Here is a 19,636-nt window from a genome sequence, read left to right as displayed (position 1 = left end):
TGTCTGCCATTCAGCCGCTAGTTGTGGTATGTGTGGTATGTCTCATAAGCCCCCAGCGAGCCTCTGTCACGAGCCCCCCCCCCAGCTGTGGAGCGCTGAGGCAACCGGTGCCACGTCCTGGTGAACTGAAGGTGAGCTGGACAAGCTAGCCGGCAGCAGCTTTAACGAGCCCCTAAAGTCACAGTCCTTTTCAGACTGACGTTACATCGACCGTTCATGCAGAAACGCAAGTGGACTGTGCCTCTGCAAAAATGAAAGCTAAGGCAGTAATCTAACATTTTGTGTTTTATGGCTTGAAGGGTCCCAGATGACAAAACTGCATCCTAAAACATGCGCCACTAAAAAAGGGCACAAGTGAATGAAACTGAAGCATAAAGAAAGTGCAAATTTTGAAATTTAAAAATGATTGTGAGCCACACCCCCACAGAACAGAACAAATCATGGGTCACTACCTGTCCGCTAAACGAGTAATGAATCGGATTCCAGCGTAAGCTGGAAAATTAGGGAGGCATCTGACAACCTGCATGAACACTTCATAACGAGGATAAAATAAACGACATGTTAACCTCATCCTGCACCATCTCCTCTAGGGTTTCACCGATACAGGCTACAGGTGGTTACAGCTTTCTTACTATTAACAGGGGAGTTATTCAACTCAGTGGTTCACAAAGCTAAATTAACAGTTACATTAAAAAAAATATATTTTACATAAAACACCCTTTTTGAGTGCATCCCTAACTATAAAACCATATAATATCTAGAGGACAATGTTAAGACAAATATAAAAACCTTACCAAAAGCCATTAACCTATAAAACAAATATATGAAAGAAATGCATACAAAACTAAGAGTACCCAACAGTATTTCCATGACCAATAACCAAAACAGACACAGAACATATGGAAAATCTACACATGGTTTAAAAATTCAGCTGCAATTACAGTCGGACACAAACATATTATACCAGATGGATTTTACCTTTATTTTGACATTGTACCAGACAACATTTAGGTCAGAATCAAAAAACCAACACATTCAGAAAATTTATTAAAAATAAAAGTAAGATTTCCATTGGATAAATGTGCACACCCTCAGTAACAGTCATCATTTCAGATACGACCGAAGGCTTAACACATGCCAAGAAGCTAATTAGCCTCCACCTGTGCTCCATTGTAATGATCACAATTTGTCCAGAAAAACGGCAGCTGTTAATAGCTTGATTTACTAGGTGGGGCTTCTCACAGTACAGAATTACACTGAGCTACAAGCGCGATGCTGTCACCTTACTTAGATTACACTGCCTCACCATACGGAAGTGAACGAGGAAAGAATCCGATGGTCATTTTGAAGGCCTTTGTGTCAACAAATCAGCAAGACAATCATAACTCCAGACAAATCTAGGCTCTACGAAAGGGCGCCAGGAAAAGCGTTTTTATTTAAAAAGAGGGGTCCACAGACTCGTTTAAAGTATGCAAAACATCCTGGGATTTCTGAAACCATGTGGGAAACAGAGGTCTCATGAAAGCAAGATGATAATATTTTACAATAATGACAAGAAGATGGTGAAAGCCAATAACTGCATAACTTGAGGCACAGAATTCTTACAGTAAAGCCTGGCTGTAGCAGTACCCTTTTACCTTCATTAGGCACTGAGATGCTTGTTAGGATGAAAGAGAGGCTTGATGGTGCCAAAAAAAAAGACGAAAAGATAAAGGGAAATCAATTAAAGGTATAGGCAGCTCATTCAGAGCCCCGATCCCCAAATCCAACCTTTGGTTTACCAGAGGTAGACAGTTCAGGTTCAGAAAGGAAAAATCCGGACCAAGATTTTGTTTCAACCAACCAGTTGCGTATAAAGGGTCACAGTCACAGAGAACTGAACTGGTTGGTTGAAACAAAATCGTGGTCTGGATTTTTACTTTTTGGACCTGAACTATGCACCTCTGCACTTTACCAAGTCTCCCAGAAATCTAAGCCACCCCATGCTAGCATACACCAAAGCATTTCAGGCATTATGTGCTTCTAACAAGTGCTAATCGAGTACTGTGCATGCTTACCATGTTCCCGTCCATGTATTTTCAGAAGTGTGGAGCATGTGTTTTCTCGCTTGGAAGGTGGGTGCTCCCAATGTAAATAACAGGTAGAAAATCCAATTCCTATGCAATGGGAAACCTCCCATCCTAGTTGTATCCCTGCCTTGTGCCCTCTGCAGCCTGGGATAGGCTCCAAACCCTCCCACACCCCTGCACTTGATAGGTATGCGGAAGATGGAAAACTGGATTTATTTTGAACATTTCCGAACATGCAACAAAGACCACATTCAGCCCATTCATGACAAAAGCATTGTGCAAAATTGTAACAGTCCTATAGGTCTAGTCATATAATTCTGGGCCTTCAAAACTAAATTCAATTCAATTTCTTTTTATATAGCGCCTTTCACAACAGCGTTGTCCCAAAGCGCTTTACATGGATGTCTTGTGATACATTAAACATCATTAGAGAGAAGTACAGAACGGGAAAAAGGAAGGAAAGAAATTAAATAAAGAAAGCCGGAAGACAACAGAGGAGAAGAACCAAAAACTCCCAAGTAAGGAAAATTATACAGTAAAACCTCAGATTTTGCGAGCATAATTAGTTCCGGAAACGTGCTCGTAATCCAAAGCACTCATATATCAAAGCGAATTTTCCTATTAAAAATAATGGAAACTCACAATCCAAAAATATTAACATAAAAATTATCAATACAAAATATAAAGTAAAAATACATTAAATTAACCTGAACATGACCTTTGAAAAGAATCGTGGATGGTGTGAGGGAGACGAGAGAGAGGGGAAGAGGAGGGTTATTTTGTAGGACGACTTTCACTATAACTAATGGAATCACTGCTCTCTGTTGGCTCACTGGAATCTTTTTCTTTTTGTGCGACTTTAAACAAGGAACCTATCCAATGACGCCCGATTTTGCCTCCTTTTCGATTTCGCGGAAATGTGGACATTGCATTGTCGTTAAACAGATTCATCGTTTACGCTGCTACACCCTTATTATACTAAATTTGGACTATATACAGTACGAGTGAGGCACGCTGACTGAGACTGAGCATGGGAGATGATTACCCACAATCCCACACCTCGCTCGTTTATCAAGTTAAAATTTATTTTAAAATTGTGCTTGTCTTGCAAAACACTCGCAAACCAAGTTACTCGCAATCCTTTCCAAGGTACCTAGGTGTCATCAGAGAATAATTTAAAGGTATAGATTCCTTATCATAAGTGGTTTAGTTTTAAGTCAGCCATAGTTAGAAGGTTCCGAACCCTTTATATATATATAGTATATGAGTTGACATTAACTAATAATGAAATAGAACATTTATATTAAAGGGTTACTTTAGATTTCGCGGTACACGATCTGATAGCCAAGATGGCTACTAAGTGACTCATGGGAGTGTAGCATATACAGAGTGGATAGACTGGACAAAGGGATGATTCACATCCCTGGTGGTGCGAGATTATCATTATACTCAGAACAGCGCTCAAATTAACACTTATGAATTATTTCTGGAATTTTCCATAAATATTTTTGGCAAATGAAACCGCAAAAAGAAAATCTGCTATTAAGTGGGGGACCACTCTATGTGATTAGAACCAAGAACATACTGAGAAATACCACTACTTATAAGCAAATTATTTAAAAGGATCTTATAATCCCACTTTTCTTAAGGCTCTAAGTACACATACAAACCTGTTCGCCTAGACAGAGGACCAAAGCGGGGGTGGTGTTCATTCACAAGCCATATCGATAGCTGGCGGCCCTTGGGAACGATCCTAGCAACGTCTTCTGACTAAAGCTACTGGCCGCTTGCCAAACCGAGCGCGTTACGGATTGATCGGCGATTGTCGCTGGCAGTGTGGAGCGTTATGGAGAACGCCTTTGGTTTAAACATTACCTCAGAGCCAAGCCCGTGCAGAGCTATTTTCACTAACTGCCACAAATTCCCCTGATACAAGTACTATAATTATTTGTGGAATATATCTGTTGCAACCGTCTGGCCCTGAAACACTTGCACCGTGATCAAACTACACTTCAGAGAGCATTTCCACCCCCCAAATGGAACGAGTGCTGAGAGTCCAGCTCAGCTCAGCTCTCTTCCATCACAGCTCGCTGTCTAAGGACAGGAAGGAGGCCGAGGGAGCTTCAAGGCTGTGTTTCCACTGGAGTCAGCAGGACTGCTGAGATACAAAGGTCTGCTACGTTCCATGCTGCATTCGCAGTCCGTCTGCTGTTCAAGGCCAGCCATGTGCCGTTGACTCACTACTAAGGGAAGTATGGTCACTATGGAATAGGTGAAGTTACCGTTTCTGGTCTTGTGAATGCTACTTCATACTGTATGACTCATTTCTGACCACAGTAATGCAAAGCAGAGATCCAGGGGCATTTGGCAGGACAAAGTATAATCTGTACTTTTCACAGAAAACTATATTACTGACCTTGTAACTGAGCAATACTGAAGTCATTTAATCTAGAAGAGAGACTTTCAGTGGAAATAAATGACAGTTTCATGCCCTGCTGTCTACATCTCTACTGTTCTTTATCTGACCTTCTGACAGGAACAGCAGAGAGTGATAAGACCATTTCCTGTAGTGCCAAGTGCTGAGTTACAGCAGTAGGAAATGCACATAAGGTGTACAGCCCCGCTGTTGTTACTAATTACACTGCAGTGTTTTAGGATACATTTGTGAAACCTAAGAAACGCAAACCCCCTGAACGATAAATTTCCTCGAGCCATCAACCTTTAGAAACAAAGACAACTCTGTTTACAATGTATATAGACAACTTAAAATGAAAGGGATGCCTGTTCATTCAGACAGCGACACTGCAGCGAGCTGAGCCTCTCGGAGTAAAAATTAGCTGTCCGTCCAGTAGCTCTACAAAAAAAATAAAAAACACAAATTGATTAGGGGAGAGCAGACTGTGACATTTCCAAAGGCGGATACACAGGGAGTCAATGAGCATGTATCCAAATGGGCACCACAGTGATGTATCCACAGGAAATCTGCTCAAATTATCAGTCAGCGATGGCAAACCTACCTCTTAAAGCCAAGACGATGAAGAAGTGTTAAAGACTCACTTTGGCCAAAACATTGACCAGTGACCAGGCCTTTTCATTAACACGTGAACACTCACACGTGAACACTCACACGAAATGCTATGGGGGTATTTATTATTAAAGAAGAGGAGATACTTCCCAAACATTAAAACATCACTATTATCTTGCAATCATGACCCAAATTATGCAAACCCATTTTGCACCTGGTACATTGTTTTGCAATTGTATTTATTCTTTCCCCCCAAAAAGTTCCATCTAATCTACCTTACATTGTATTATCCATCAGCTTTGTCAATAGGATGTTCCATTATTCAAGTTTTAAATTCAGATTTAAGGAAAGCAAAAGGAATTTCAGGAGTGAACTTATCCTATACAGTATTTGCACTTACACTTGCAACACCAAACAGAGCACACACCACCAAAAACAGACATACTGGCTCCAGTTCAATGAACAGGAAAGGTCATCGGTCTATTATTCAGACACCTGGTTCTGAGGCTCTCACCCCCAAAGCTCATCTTCTAGCCCAGAGCCTTGATTGTCAACTTCCTGAAGGGTTGGCTGTAATGCATCAAACACCCCCCTCCCTTAAAAGTTATGCAATGCTTTTAAAAAAAACTGAAAAACTCAGACTTGTCTGCCAAAGGTACTGGCACTCCTTACTAAAATAAAATAAGGTGTTAATAAAGCAAACCAACTTAGTTTAATAGCTTGATTAATTCTAATTACAGTGCAAAATTCTATCATTTTTTATTTTTTCCCAATGAGAACATAAGCGGTTACAGAAATTGAATGGATGGATGGATAGGAACATAACATTCTAAACAAGACAATTTCAAATCAGAAATGCTTCCATCTTTTTGTTTTTATGTGCCTTTCTAATACCACTAATACTAATTTAGTTTTCTCCTCAAAAAGCATTTTGTCAGACAGATGCTGAAATACCAAAACAATGCCATTTCTCTGAAAGGAATGGAATCATGATCAGAAGAAGCTGACCCTTATGAATGTTTGATGAACATCAATTTTTCAGAGACAGCATATACAGAAAAAGAATTAAAAGCTTAAACAACTTGAACAGATTCTGCTCATCCTTGACAAAGGAACCACAGGAGACACTAAAGAACCCGACAGTCACACTGGAAGAAACCTAAAAAGGACATGGGAACGCTGATGTCCATTACCCATAATGCCCCTTCTGCTCAGTGGTGCACTGTACATTTAATCTGCCGGCCAACTTCGGCCAGCTGTTCAGATGTTTTTCATACAGGTGTACAAGGTCAAAGGATGTGACTCATCAAATGAGCCTTTACAAGCCTGCAGCACTACTCGCTCATTTCAAAATGTCACTAGTCAAGGTTATGCATTGCTGTGTCTGAGAGGAAAACACTATTTCTGATCATCTATGAGACCCCAAAGCCCGCTTGGCACTTTCCCCACTGCTACCAACCATATTGTGGGCTGAATATTTCCATCCACACTTGACTATTTAACAGAAATAAAATCAATTTTTCACTGCAGCTACTCCTTGGTGGGAAACAGCACGACCTGAACAGATTTTATTTGGTTTTATGAAAAGGAACACGTTGCCATGGAGAAGTGGATGGACATTTTTCTAAGAGTCACATCCCAAGCAGCCAGAGTTGGTTTTTCAAACACTTCCTAGAACAGCAACAAGTGGATCGACTAGGCAATGCTCTACGACATTTCCCAAATGTTAAGGTTTTTATACAGAGAAAAATAACTTAACATGGCTCATTTTTAGTAAATGACACAGTAAAATAGGAGTAATATCAGTCCCTTCAAACAACCTATACCGAAAATATGCAAGGGTTAATGCATAACAAGATGTGCACTGTACATTTTTAAAACACACAACTGCGGAGGTGAAGACCCACCTGACACAGTGTATACTGCACATCTTGGAGTGCATTAAACCACTATTATCACAATTACTACACATCCGGCATACGTTTGATCCTAAAGACAATATTTTCACATTTAAGCCGAAAACACATTCATTAGAACTATTTTCTTCCACCAAAGATTAAACATTTCCATTTAGCTTCCATTCATTTAAAATTGTATTCTATGCCTGGAATTTTAAGTAAAATTTGTTAGAATTAAAGATTATAATAGTGCCTTGATTTACTACTGTGATTGACCTGGCTGGCACTATGTGCGCAGGTATAGAAAATTAATCACCGCTCTTCTGACCAATCAGATTTGAGAATTCAACAGTGCTGTGGTATAAAATGCACAGTATACGAGTCAGTAAATAAGAGATGAATAACAGAAAAATGACCCACTGTCAAAAGGGGGGGTGTACATGGGTATGTCAGGAAGGAGAGCCCTGTGACCGGTACTGTCCCTTTTTCAGTCTAGTTATCCCTTATTCACAAGCAGGCATATTAAATTCTTCTTTCTTGGCTCCAGTGAACCTGAGCAGACCACAAGTTCCACCTCAATCCTTTAACACATTATTCCTTTGTCACGAAGTTCCAAGTTTAGTTTATTTCTGTTGCTGAAATAGCTCTTATTTTTCTTTCCTTCTTCTGTCATATTTATCCAATCCCCAGCCAAATGAAGAATTGCCTATTTACAGACTTCAAAAAGAAAAATCCAGTCTCTAATAAACCAGTTTCTGTATGCCCAGTCCCCAAGTTATGCAGTAATGTTCACATTACCCAAGCAATTCTGGTAGAGTTTCTTTTTTTTAAAAGAATACATCCCTAATTGTTCATCTTTGTGTGCAAATATTCAAAACTTTCTTAATGCCAAAATCTCTTCCCACAGGCCAGGTAGCAATTGCCGTATAATCAGTTCTTTCAGTTTACAAGGCATAGGACTGCAGATGGCCACAGTATACAGAGCAATTAACAGAACCCACTCCTGCTACCTCCAGCTGAGTAACACAATGGGGGGGGGGGAAGCCTGCCAGCTTTGAGAAAACACCCCATGCATGGGAAAGGCCTGCAGCACCTTCTTCTGCATGGGGAGGTTCAGGTTTTCTGGGGAAGTCCCTGGAAATACCATAAAATAATAAGACTAGGAAATCAGCCAGCATGCGAGTCACCAAAGCACTAAGAGGATTAATCCGGATACGTGCCTCAGTACATGACTGACTAAGCAGGATTGCCCCCATAACTACCATGAATGAATGTGCACTTAAACATGAACTTTGACCAATGCTCCAGACTATCAATGTGTGCGTGGGTTGGCTACTTGATGAAGTGGGATGAAGGCCAAATAACAGCATGAATGAATATCAAATGTTTTCAAAGCTTTATTCACACAATACACTCCACCAAAAAAAATATATATCAAGATCTAAGATTATATCATTTAATACTATAGCTTTCACTATGGGCTAATCCTAGACTAGTGTCTGTTCCTGGAAGCTCACTGTGTTGACTAGGTTTCAATCCAAACAATCAACCTTTAACAAGCTATTACAAAATTCAGATGCGTGTGTCTGTGTGCATGTGTGTGTCACAACAGTTACAACTCACAGGTACTATTGCCTAGGTTTTTATATTTTTAACTTGCAGTTCTTCTTTCAACCATCCATCCATCCATCCGTCACTAAAAATTACTAATCCATCTTCAGAATTATTGGGGGGGCCTACAGCCAATTATAGGTAGCATAGGGCATAAAGCAGAAGTACATCCTGGATGGGACTCCAGTTCATTGAAAGGAGAATACACCTACAATCATACACTATGGGCAATTTTGTGGCACCAATTAACTTAGCTACATGCACACTCCACCCACAAAGAGCAGAGGTAGGGTCCAAACCTTGGAGGCGTGAAGCAACAGTGTTACCTATGAAGCCACCATATTACCATAAACATAGAATACATTCTGAATAACTTAGTTACATAAATTATGATTTCAAGCAGTAATTAGTGCTTTTCTCAAATGCAGATTTTTTTTCCCACCCAAGACTGTGATAAACAGCAGAGTGATCACAGGATCAAGTAAACTTGGCAAGTATCTGCCCAAACTGCTGACTATTTAAGTTGAATCCGTGATCAGGGCTGACTGGGCCAAACAGAGCTTGCCTGACTGCAGCCCTGCAGAAACTAAACTGCTGCAGAAATATTTCTAACATTGTTTTTTCTTAATGAAAAACACTCAATTTTAAAGCAAAGTAAATCATGCATTTCTCCAACAAACAAGAAATTATTGACAGGGTCTTAGCACTTTAGCAGTAGATAAATCTACAGTAATGATACTTGAAACTGAATATTGATATTTATAAATTAAATTGTGAGTACATCCCATTCAGGGTATACCCCAGTCTTACACTGTAAGCTGCCTGGGATATGATGCAGGCCCTTCAATGACCCCAACCAGGGTAAATGGATGGATGGATGGAATTTTTAAGTTGTTTAAATTAGGGATGCCAGCAAAAGTGAAAACATAATAACAATCTTAACAATCCCATTTTACTGTTTAACATTAAAGATTAACAACAATACTAAGTAAAAGAATTTTCATTATTAATCACTTTAGAGAGCAAAAAATACCTAAAGTCTCTCTTAAAAAGACTACATTCATCTATACAAAACTTTTCTGTGAAAGATTTTAATTTCAAGGACATTTAAATAATTTAACTAATATTAAGTAAGGTCTTAATTAGGGGTGTAACAATACATCGATTTGTATCGATATATCGATTCAACGGCAAACGATCCGATGCATCGATGTGACCGCATAAATATCAATACATGCTTTTTTATTTTTTGGCCTGTTCCAGTATTGATTTCATGATCCACTCCGACGTATACATGGTCTACACCAGGGCTGCCCAATACGTCGATCGCGACCTACCGGTCGATCGCAAAGGTAGTGTGGGCAGATCGTATGGCATAAAAAATAGAGGATGGATGACGCGTTCAACCGCGCCAGCTGCTGCAAGCTACCGAGTGGCCTAGTTAGCCTCCAATTTATTTCTACTAAACTTAAGAAAGGGTATAAAAATGAATGGGGGAGCTGGACCAAGTAAGAAGCCTCTAGCACACAAGAGGGTCATACGAGCAGCTCATGACAGTTATGGACATACTTTTTGTTACACTTTTGTATTTGTCTGGAGAAGACTTGATTCAAAATAAAAATTATTCACCATGTTAATCTACATCCATCCAAAGTTTTTATTTTTACCTTATTGCACTTTATTTTGCTTGATTTATGGGACATACTTGACTACAGTAGATTTTGTTTACAGTACCCGATAAAATATGATAAAATGCTAATTATATTTGCCTTTTTTAATCCATTGAAATGTAAAGGATTTTGTGAAATTTCATCATTTCGAATACTATCCCCAGTATCGAACTGAATCGAATCGTATCATATTGTGGGAATTTCTGAGGTATCAAAAAAAAAATCGAACCGTTGGCTTAAGGAATCAATACTGTGTCGTATTGCGAGGACAGCTGTGATTTACACCCCTAGTCTTAATAAATTAGGCCAATAGTGATCGATAAAATAAAAACACTCGAAAGAAGAAGGTTTCACATGTCTGTCATTCAAGTCTACATTAGCAATTGCATTTAATGGACTACAAAGAACCTCCATTCTGGCAGCTAGCCTGTATACTACAAGTGCTACACCGAGAAGATTAAATGAGAGTGTCGTATTACGTTGCAGTTGCTTCCAATATATTAAATAGCTACCCTTCTTATTACAACTATATCACAGAATTTCTATGGCTTATAAGTGAGCGACTGGTCATGAGTTGAAGCACACTGCACTGGGAAGAATTTTAGATTTGATGGTGCCATGAAGCCTGAACCTTAGGAGAAATCTCATTAAAGTTAATGCATTCTGTTAGACTTACATTAAAGACCTGTAGCCACAAACATTTCCCCCAAAATCTCAATTTTTCAGAACTCCCCAATGCATTTCTCATTAGAGTTCTAATAAAAGAAACCAGAGACTAAAGTATTAAATACCGTTTTAATGACAATGGTAAAAAGCTGGGAAGTTAACCTGACATGACATCTCTAGCTCTGTATGTACCCCGAGGGTGTACGTATGGTTGTTTTAATAATATCAGCAACAGGGCTGGTGATATAGTCCAAGAGAGCCTGACAAAAAGGCCAGCAACAACAGCACTTCTGATGCTTAAGTACTGTGAGCTCCACTTAGAGTAGCGGGTTCCCAGCCACTCCGCAGCCAGCATTCCTCCGGGTCCCAGAACACTGCGAGTAGAGTTGCCACCTGTTCCATAAATTACCAGATCGTCCCATATTGAAAAATATGCCTGTACCCCCCCCCCTCCCCTCCCAATTCAGCAAATTTCATCAGTCCATAACATTTTTGTATGATGATCCACAAACATCAAAATGTTGGGAACACCAACCTTAGATCATCTCTAACAGCTGAGACTAGACTTATCAGTACTATAAGATATTAGCAGACTGGTTGAAAAATAAATCCTAGCTGCTTCCCAAAAGTCTTTGGAGAACCCACTGGGAAACTTGTAATTGAGAAAGTGAATTATAAATGAGATTCAAAGCTTTTACTATTTACATTATTACATAGTTGTAGCATTGTCGCTGGACATCGCCCCGGTAAAACAAGGCAGCTCAGCTCATACAGGCTGTGTCAAAACTTTTTTCCCCTTTCTCTTGGTGATCTCATGCAAGCATGTAATCCCAAATTACAAACCCCACACTCAGGTGCCTAGAAAATGTCTGCATCAGAAACAGAGAACAGCTGGTAATTATGACTAATAACAAGTTAGTATGCTTCAGATGGTAAGATATCTAAAATATATCACAGAGGCTGTTTTTTGAGTGTACGTGGCCATACTCTAGAAATTACACTGTCTATACTGACTGCCACATCTATTTGTAATCTACCATGAGGCTTTCTATGCTAAAACAAAATTATTTTCAAATCACATTTTTCTGTTATTTGAGACTGGCCAGCTCAGAAAGGATGACCTACATTCCATGATAAGCATCACGGCAGAATCTTTTATATTGCGATGAGGACAAACAAACTACCATTAACTATACAGATACAAACCCCCAGACATGTTTGGGTAGACAAGACTCATTCACACCACTTTACACTACATCCACACTTCCTGCACATTTTATTTTTACAGGGGGGAATACATTTTTCATTGTATGAATGAAAGGGTAATTGTATGAAGTAATAAACCAAGCAAAACACGTTACACACAGATATGTGTTTTCCTATATAGTTTCCAGCGGAACATAAGAATTTGGTGATTCTGAAACCAAGACTGAAACCATGATACAACATTCACAATGTTCCAGAAGACAGACATTCATCCCCACTCCCCCAACCCGCTGCCACAAGTGCAGTCTGTTGAGCTCTCAGTTACATTACTAATATTACATAGGGATGGGCCGATTCACATTTTTTCAGTTCCGATCCGATTCCTATATTCAGCTGCCAATACTGATACAGACTCCGATACAGATCTGAATATCCTCCAAGAGAGAATACGCAAGTGGTGAATGCTTAAAATGCCCCACCATGTTTCTCCCTCTGTCAACAGCGATACTCACACTTTACTGCAATAGCAGCCCCTCGTGTATCAGAAGCTGTAGCGAGTCCGCAAAACGGCTCAAGCTAGCAACCTCCAAACCATCCATTGCTTTTTAAATATTACTTGCGTTGTCTCGCACAGTTGTGTGCGCTTTGTTTAGTGGGATTTTCCACTAAACGCTGCTTCCACCTCTAAAAACTTAGTTTTTTACAAAGATTGTGAATCGCTGTGCAACTAGTTGTTAAAAATGTAAAATACTTCCAAATCATCATATTATCTGATGTTCTTACGCTCCTCCTACTGCAAAGAGTATGCGCATGATGTCATGGCAGGCGGAAGTCACTGCACTCATACTCAATTTTTACTTAAAAAAAACTAGGGTAGTTTCATTACCTCAAGATGGATAATAGCCCTGACACTGCAGAGCACCGGTGCACATTCAAGTCAGCGGTGTGGGAACATTTTTGGTTATCCAGTGGAGTATAGAATTTTAATTTACTTTTGTTAACTTTACATGAAATAACTATGTAAAGGTAATCTAACATCTTCTTTAGTGTTCTTCTCTTTAGTGTTCTAAATTACTGGTGATTAATAAAACCCAGGCATTTCCCCCAGTTTTTCTTATTCCCCCCATCCCCAGAAGAGTGGTATAAACCGAGCTGTGACTCAAAAATGGAAAAAAAAATGCCCCTAAAGAATAAATTTTAAATATTTTGTGTTTTCCACTCATTAAAATAAACAACCCACTGCTGCAGGTCAAATAATACTTCTGGCTTTATGAACGATGTGTTAAAATGTTCTAAGACGCTTTAATGTCTGCAGTCGTAATGTAAGAGAATTCACAAAACTTTTTTTTTTTTTATTCCCATAAAGTATGTCATGAAGTTGATTAATTTTCTTCCATACTATAAAATAATTCACAGTAAACAGCCCAAGAGAAGAGAGAGACTAAATATTAGCTGGAAATTACTGCTGATCATGCAGCATTTATGTTCTGATTGAAAAGTGATATTACAATCAAAACCTTATCACCTAAACTGGCATATTAGTACAATTAGGCTGTGTTTCTGCAGTCCAAATACATTTAATTCTAAAAGCTGCCATTTCTTAGCATAATAGCATGAAATCAACATGAGGGTAGTTGGCCAGTAAAATCCAGTGTCAGTTTCAAGTCCTACAAACTGATTTTGCTACAATATATTCAACGATGGGGGCGGCATGGTGGTGCAGTGGATAGCACTGTTGCCTCACACCTTTGGGACCAGCGTTTGAGTCTCCGCCTGGGTTACATGTGTGTGGAGTTTGCATGTTCTCACCATGTTGTCTTGGGGTTTCCTCCCGGTTCTCCAGTTTCCCCCCACAGTCCAAAGACATGCTGAGGCTAACTGGAGTTACTAAATTGCCCATAGGTGTGTATGTGTGAGTGACTGGTGTGTGAGTGTGCCATGCGATGGGCTGGCCCCCCGTCCAGGGTTGTTCCCTGCCTCGTGCCCGTAGCTTCCGGGATAGTCTCCGGACCCCCCACGACCCAGAAGGATAAGCGGTATGGAAAATGAATGAATGAATATATTCAACGATCCTCTTAGCCTGAAACTAAAAAATTATTTACATATATACAACTGTTTAAAATTGGGTGTATTTATTAACTCAATGAAACATCAATTTCCTGAAATCCATTCTCTAACAGAAGGCAATCAAAGCAGTATATCAATGAGTCCTGTTGGGTAGGCCTGTCACGATAAATTTTGCTGGATGATAAATTGCCCCAGGAATTATTGCGATAAACAATAATATCGCAGTGACGTCATATCCGTCAGTGCGAAATACGGCTCACTTGCTTCCGGTTTGAGTAACTATGAGCGCAAGAAAGAATAAACTTGTGTTTCAGAAGCTAAAAAAACAATAATAATTTCCTAAGTGCACGTCCTCAAAATACAATCGAGTTTTAAGTTTCCACGCACACCTCTGGGAAATTCGGCAAATCCAACATATTTATACTCACATTTCATATAATAATTTATTGCCACATTTTACTTTACCACTTATAGTGAACACGTCTGCCTGGGTGAAATTGGTAACCGGATGATCATCATAACCGATTTTTTCTTCATGTCTCAGTCTAATTGACACGTGTATATTTCTTACATGAATAATAGCTGACAAAACGGACAGCGTCACTAATTTTGATTGCAAAATATAGTACAACCGTTTCAAACGCTTTTCAAATTACAGTACTGTACAAATTAAATTACTGAACTGTGTATAATTAAAATACGCTATATAATACCTTATAATACTTTATCTAAATATTCAATTTTATTTATACAGCGCATTTTCACAACATTGTCTGAAAGCATTCGCTGCAGCATCTCCGTGGCTCGTTTTATGGTGGTTTATCTTAAGCTTTGATGAGTCTATATAACACAAATCTGAATATTGAACAGCTTTAATTAGAACTCTGACAAATTACCAGTGCTGCCATACTTTTACACTATGATGTTTGTCGTGCTTCTTCATGGATCTGAAGCAGCAACCTCTCCTGTTCCCGTGTTTCGGTTTGACACTATGAATAACAAACGCAGATTAATGCAATGTGTACTTAAGTACATATAGAACATACTAAGTTAAACATTCTCCGCTAGAGTGACTGGGGATGTTCATAGTTACTTCATTGCCACATGCATACACTATCACTGTCCGGGGGTAACGTCTATTAGCGTAAGCTATAGCTAGCGCCAGCCACTAAGTTGAACGAATAAGACTCCCCTTTATATCCGTGGATGTAAGACAAGGCAAACATCTTAAAGCCCTTCTCTAATTTACTCGTTGGTACTTTGGAGAAGGATTTACAAAAGCGATGTACGTCGTTGATCATAAGTTTGGGCAAGTCCTATAAACGGCATGTATAAACCAATGCCATTTTTCACAGTCTGGAAATGAGCGAGCCGCATTTCCATGAATGCGAAAGCTGACGTGCAAGGAGCCCACTGACACGAGAGTTCACGCTTATTACTAGTGATGAGTCGTTCGCGAACTAGACGGGTCTTTGAGCCGGCTCCTCTTCAAGAGCCATTTTACTAATGTTTATAGAATTGTCCGGGTTTTTGAGCTGCCTAAACATTAAGGACGACAGTGGCTGGAACATGTTATCTTCCAAAAAAGCCCGCCCACGAGACGGTGTCTTATTTTTAACAAGTTCAAATCAGGTCACTCTAATCAGCATCAGGTTAAACGAAGAGAGGGACGTGTTTTTTAAAAAGAGCCGTTTTGGAGCCGAAAGAGCCGGCTCTTCTTGGTGAGCTGAGCCAAATGAGCCGGTTTGCTAAAAAGAGCCGATATTCCCATTTGGTAGAGAGAGACACGAGGAAAACAAACAAGCGTGCAAATGAAAATTATCGCGGCCGGAAAAATTATCGACCTCATTTTAATTATCATGCAATTAATTGATTTATCGTTTATCGTGACAGGCCTACTGTCGGGTGCTATAAATATGACCTAAGCTGAATGGGGTGCAAACAGTGCTTTACCATAAACTTTACAACCCAAGTAACAAGTTAGTAACGAGGGTGTTAAATGTCAGCATATCAACCCACTGCAAACACCATGATGATCTACTTAGAATTTCAGAGCAACGAAGAGCAGTAGTTGTTGAGCTTAAAACTGTAACATAAAAGCCCCTTATCCTAAAATTACACACAGTGAACATTCTACATGTACTGTATGCACACACAGACTGAATTGGTAAATATTAATATGTAAATATTAGTAATCTTTTCTCACAACTCCAGATAACAGGTAGGGAGGGACAAAAGCAACACAAAAGGTTCCCAGTACTCAAAGAAAGACTCAAGAAAATTCAAAGTCCCCTACATCAGGACTAATAAGGTAAAAGATATCAAATGTAAACCAAGCTGCCAACCAGGGTAATGACTTAAAGGCCACTGTTATATGACACTGCAGACAGTCTTCAGCCTATCAGAATGTCTTAAGGGGAAAGCACAACAGTAACTGGTAACCAAAACACTGGTCCACAAGGCTGGAACACTCTCCTACAAAGGGGGGCATTTCTTTCCTGACACATGCAATAGTTAAATGCAGAAATCCAACAGAGAAAGGGGAACATGTGTACTACTGCTAACGCAAATGCTAACCTGCTACTGGCGATCATTTCTTTGTAGTTACGTACTGTTTTACGGTGCATTTTGGGACTCGTGTTAGTTAGAGGTTGTTCTTCTGGCTCAGTGGTATTTTAGAAGTCAAGAGGAAATCATCAAGATGGTACTCAGAGTTCATCCTAAGAATAAAGGATACTTTCCACCAAATCAACCATGGAAAGAAAGCTAGTAATAGGGCTTTTCACGTTGCACTGTTTGTTGTGTATTCGCCTGCCCAGGAGAAAAAAAACTGTTTTTATTGTGACGTGGCAAGAAATCTTCACTATCTTGTAGCCACAGTCAAAAAATGAACGAAGTATGAAACATCAAATATCAAGATGAATCCCAGATTATAAAAGCATGTCGTTTGACATTTTCTTCATCCAGTACTTAACCTGGCCATTTTCATTACTGCATCCACAGATCATTTTGGTTCTGTATTAACTAAAAGAAGCTTAAATTTCAAAAAACGTTCATAAAACAACAGGCAAGTCAAAGACAAGTTTGAAGTTGCTTTTTTTCTGCTTTCATCATTGTGCTATAACTGCATTTTTCTCAAGCATAATGCACAGATATGGTTTTTCTTCATGAATATGATTCCTTTCACATAATAAGTGATTCAGGAGACACTGTAAAAATGTCATTATAATATAGCAAATGTAAGTTCAACACGGAGATTTGCATGTGCATAAAAACTGAAAATTTGGGAAAATGTCTCAAATGCAAAGGAAACCTAAGAATCTGACATAGGAAATTTAGAAAAGAAAACAATATTTAAGATGAACAATCTGAATCTGTATGCAAGGCAGAGCATAAGTAACTAAGAATTCATAATATTAAACACTGCATAACAACGGTTATATACAAGAATGTCAAAGTTCAAACATGAGTTACCAAGCATAAAAGTTAAGCTACAGCTGATTTGACTTTCGGAAATGTTTCAGCCAGATTATTGAATCATTAACACTATTCAATTCAAGAATGTGACGTTAGCGAAAAAATGTTAAATACCGTTTGAAAGATATGGCTAAAAACAACTAATGTATGTTGATAACATATTGTGGCGTAATGTCAATGTTTCAATTATGACTTACACTGTCAGAATTAAGATTCTACATATTATGCAGAACTGAAAGCGATACCAAATGTAAAGCAGTGAAAACAGCCTGGCAAGAGTAAGCGAAAAGAAAAATCCGTTAATTCCAGTGTAAAGACCAGATGAATAAACGTAACCGTAACACCAAGGAGATCTGGATGCGGTCAAGGACTTAATATTGATTAACATAGCAAGTTCATAATAAAAGCATAAATCTGGCACTGGGGAATCCCTTCATGCGTCACTGGGCAATAACGTATTAATTTCCTAAAGACGAGAATTTATGATTTAATGTAGAGGAGCTTTGGGTGCGGTTAAAAGATGGGAAATAGCCTCGGAGTAGCATATTCACATTAATGTAATCCTCACCAAAGCCGCTAAACATCTGGCAAAAGACAGACAGCCCAGTCGCCGTATGGCCGCCCGTTTAACGAAAGCCAGCCGTCGGTAGGGACACCTAGATAACTAGTTACATATCACGGCCAAAGAAATAATAAAAACTAGTTAAAGGAGGAAAGTCAGCTTCGGAGCTATATAGCGAGATGGATTAAAAAAAAAAAGAGAGGAAAAACGGCGCGGCAAAGAGAGCAAAGACGTCCCCCTGAATGGTGGAGCTGAAAAACCGACTCAGGCTTTAAAACGCCCGACACGTTAAGCTGGGTAGCCCACACGCAGCCGCCCAGGTGAAAGGATTTGCCGTCGAACCCGTCGAGGTTCCCGGCCCGTCCGACGCGCTTTACCTGTCAGCCGGACTTTGATGCTGGAGCCGTTCCGCCGAGTCCCGGGATTCGACATCCCTCCAGGAATGTCGCCGGCTACTGCTGGCTTACTCAGGACTGACCTAAGACCTGAAGCTCAGGCCTAGCTGGACGACTGCGACACCGACCCGGTGTTACCGTACAGCCCCTTTTATCGCAGGTAAAATCGCATGTCTTCCCGCATTGAAGTGACCACAGCTCCGGCGACCCTCCTAAGCATTTTCGAGCTTACGGGCGCGTTGACGTCAGCCCTCCTTGCACAAGGCGTGCGCGCTCCCGAGCAACGTCTCAGTGCCCGACGCCTCAAATAATGAATTTTCCATTGCTGGAAACTGGGCAGTGCATGACAAAGTATTAATAAGAATTGAAAAAGTAATGTCGTGAGAAGCTCGAAGGCAGCCTGGTATCTAAACATTTAAATTTTAGTTTTATGCTTCATAGTTCAGGCAAGAAGTACTATTTGTAATGATAAGTTATCTTAAAAGATTTTTGATATACTATCAATAAATTCTGCTTCTAAAATGTTGCACTTCATATGATTAACGGAGTGGTAAAACGTTAACATTTTGATGTTGCTCACACAACCCTAAATACATATAACAAGTTAATCGAAATATTTTCATATTCATATAAAAATTTGCAGCGATTAGTAAACAGTTTTTTTAAAATCCAACAAACAAATCCATTGTGTTTTTAAATTCAATTTTACCTGCTTTTTTAGTTTTTTGTATTTATTTGGTGTACGCAGAACATTACATAACAACATTTTAGGATTATCAGCAATCAGTAATCAAAAAAGGAGAATTTAATCACAGTACTTTCCATCCAGGTTGTTAGCGGTTTGACCTCACGCCTGTCGGACCATGTATTTTCTTGATTCTGAATCATTTTCTACATATATTTTCCTTCTGTTGTTCATTTAAAACAATGTATAATCCAACATGTTGTTATTGTAATTTTACTCCCAGTTTACTGTGTTGATGTTGGAGC

At 39.4% G+C, this 19,636-nt stretch overlaps 1 protein-coding gene across 3 annotated transcripts in view; it reads right to left on the bottom strand.

Annotated features, from left to right (window-relative positions):
- The window catches only part of LOC111845486 (E3 ubiquitin-protein ligase SMURF1-like), a 34,148-nt gene extending 15,240 nt beyond the window's left edge, over positions 1 to 18,908 (bottom strand). Inside the window, exon 1 of one of the 3 annotated variants that reach the window (XM_072712561.1) lies at positions 18,629 to 18,908. In XM_072712561.1, the coding sequence (XP_072568662.1) occupies positions 18,629 to 18,683 (55 nt within the window). In that variant the 5' untranslated portion in view covers positions 18,684 to 18,908. Of the gene's footprint in view, positions 1 to 2,057; positions 2,383 to 18,628 lie in introns of those variants that run through there. The other 2 variants (XM_072712558.1, XM_072712560.1) reach the window with 2 other exon arrangements.
- Positions 18,909 to 19,636: the final 728 nt, after the last annotated feature.

The sequence above is a fragment of the Paramormyrops kingsleyae genome, chromosome 5, assembly GCF_048594095.1.
Source record: "Paramormyrops kingsleyae isolate MSU_618 chromosome 5, PKINGS_0.4, whole genome shotgun sequence".
In the NCBI taxonomy this organism is placed as follows: Eukaryota; Metazoa; Chordata; class Actinopteri; order Osteoglossiformes; family Mormyridae; genus Paramormyrops; species Paramormyrops kingsleyae.
The sequence above is the reverse complement of the archived record's forward strand: the minus strand, read 5'-3'. Positions and strand labels throughout refer to the sequence as shown.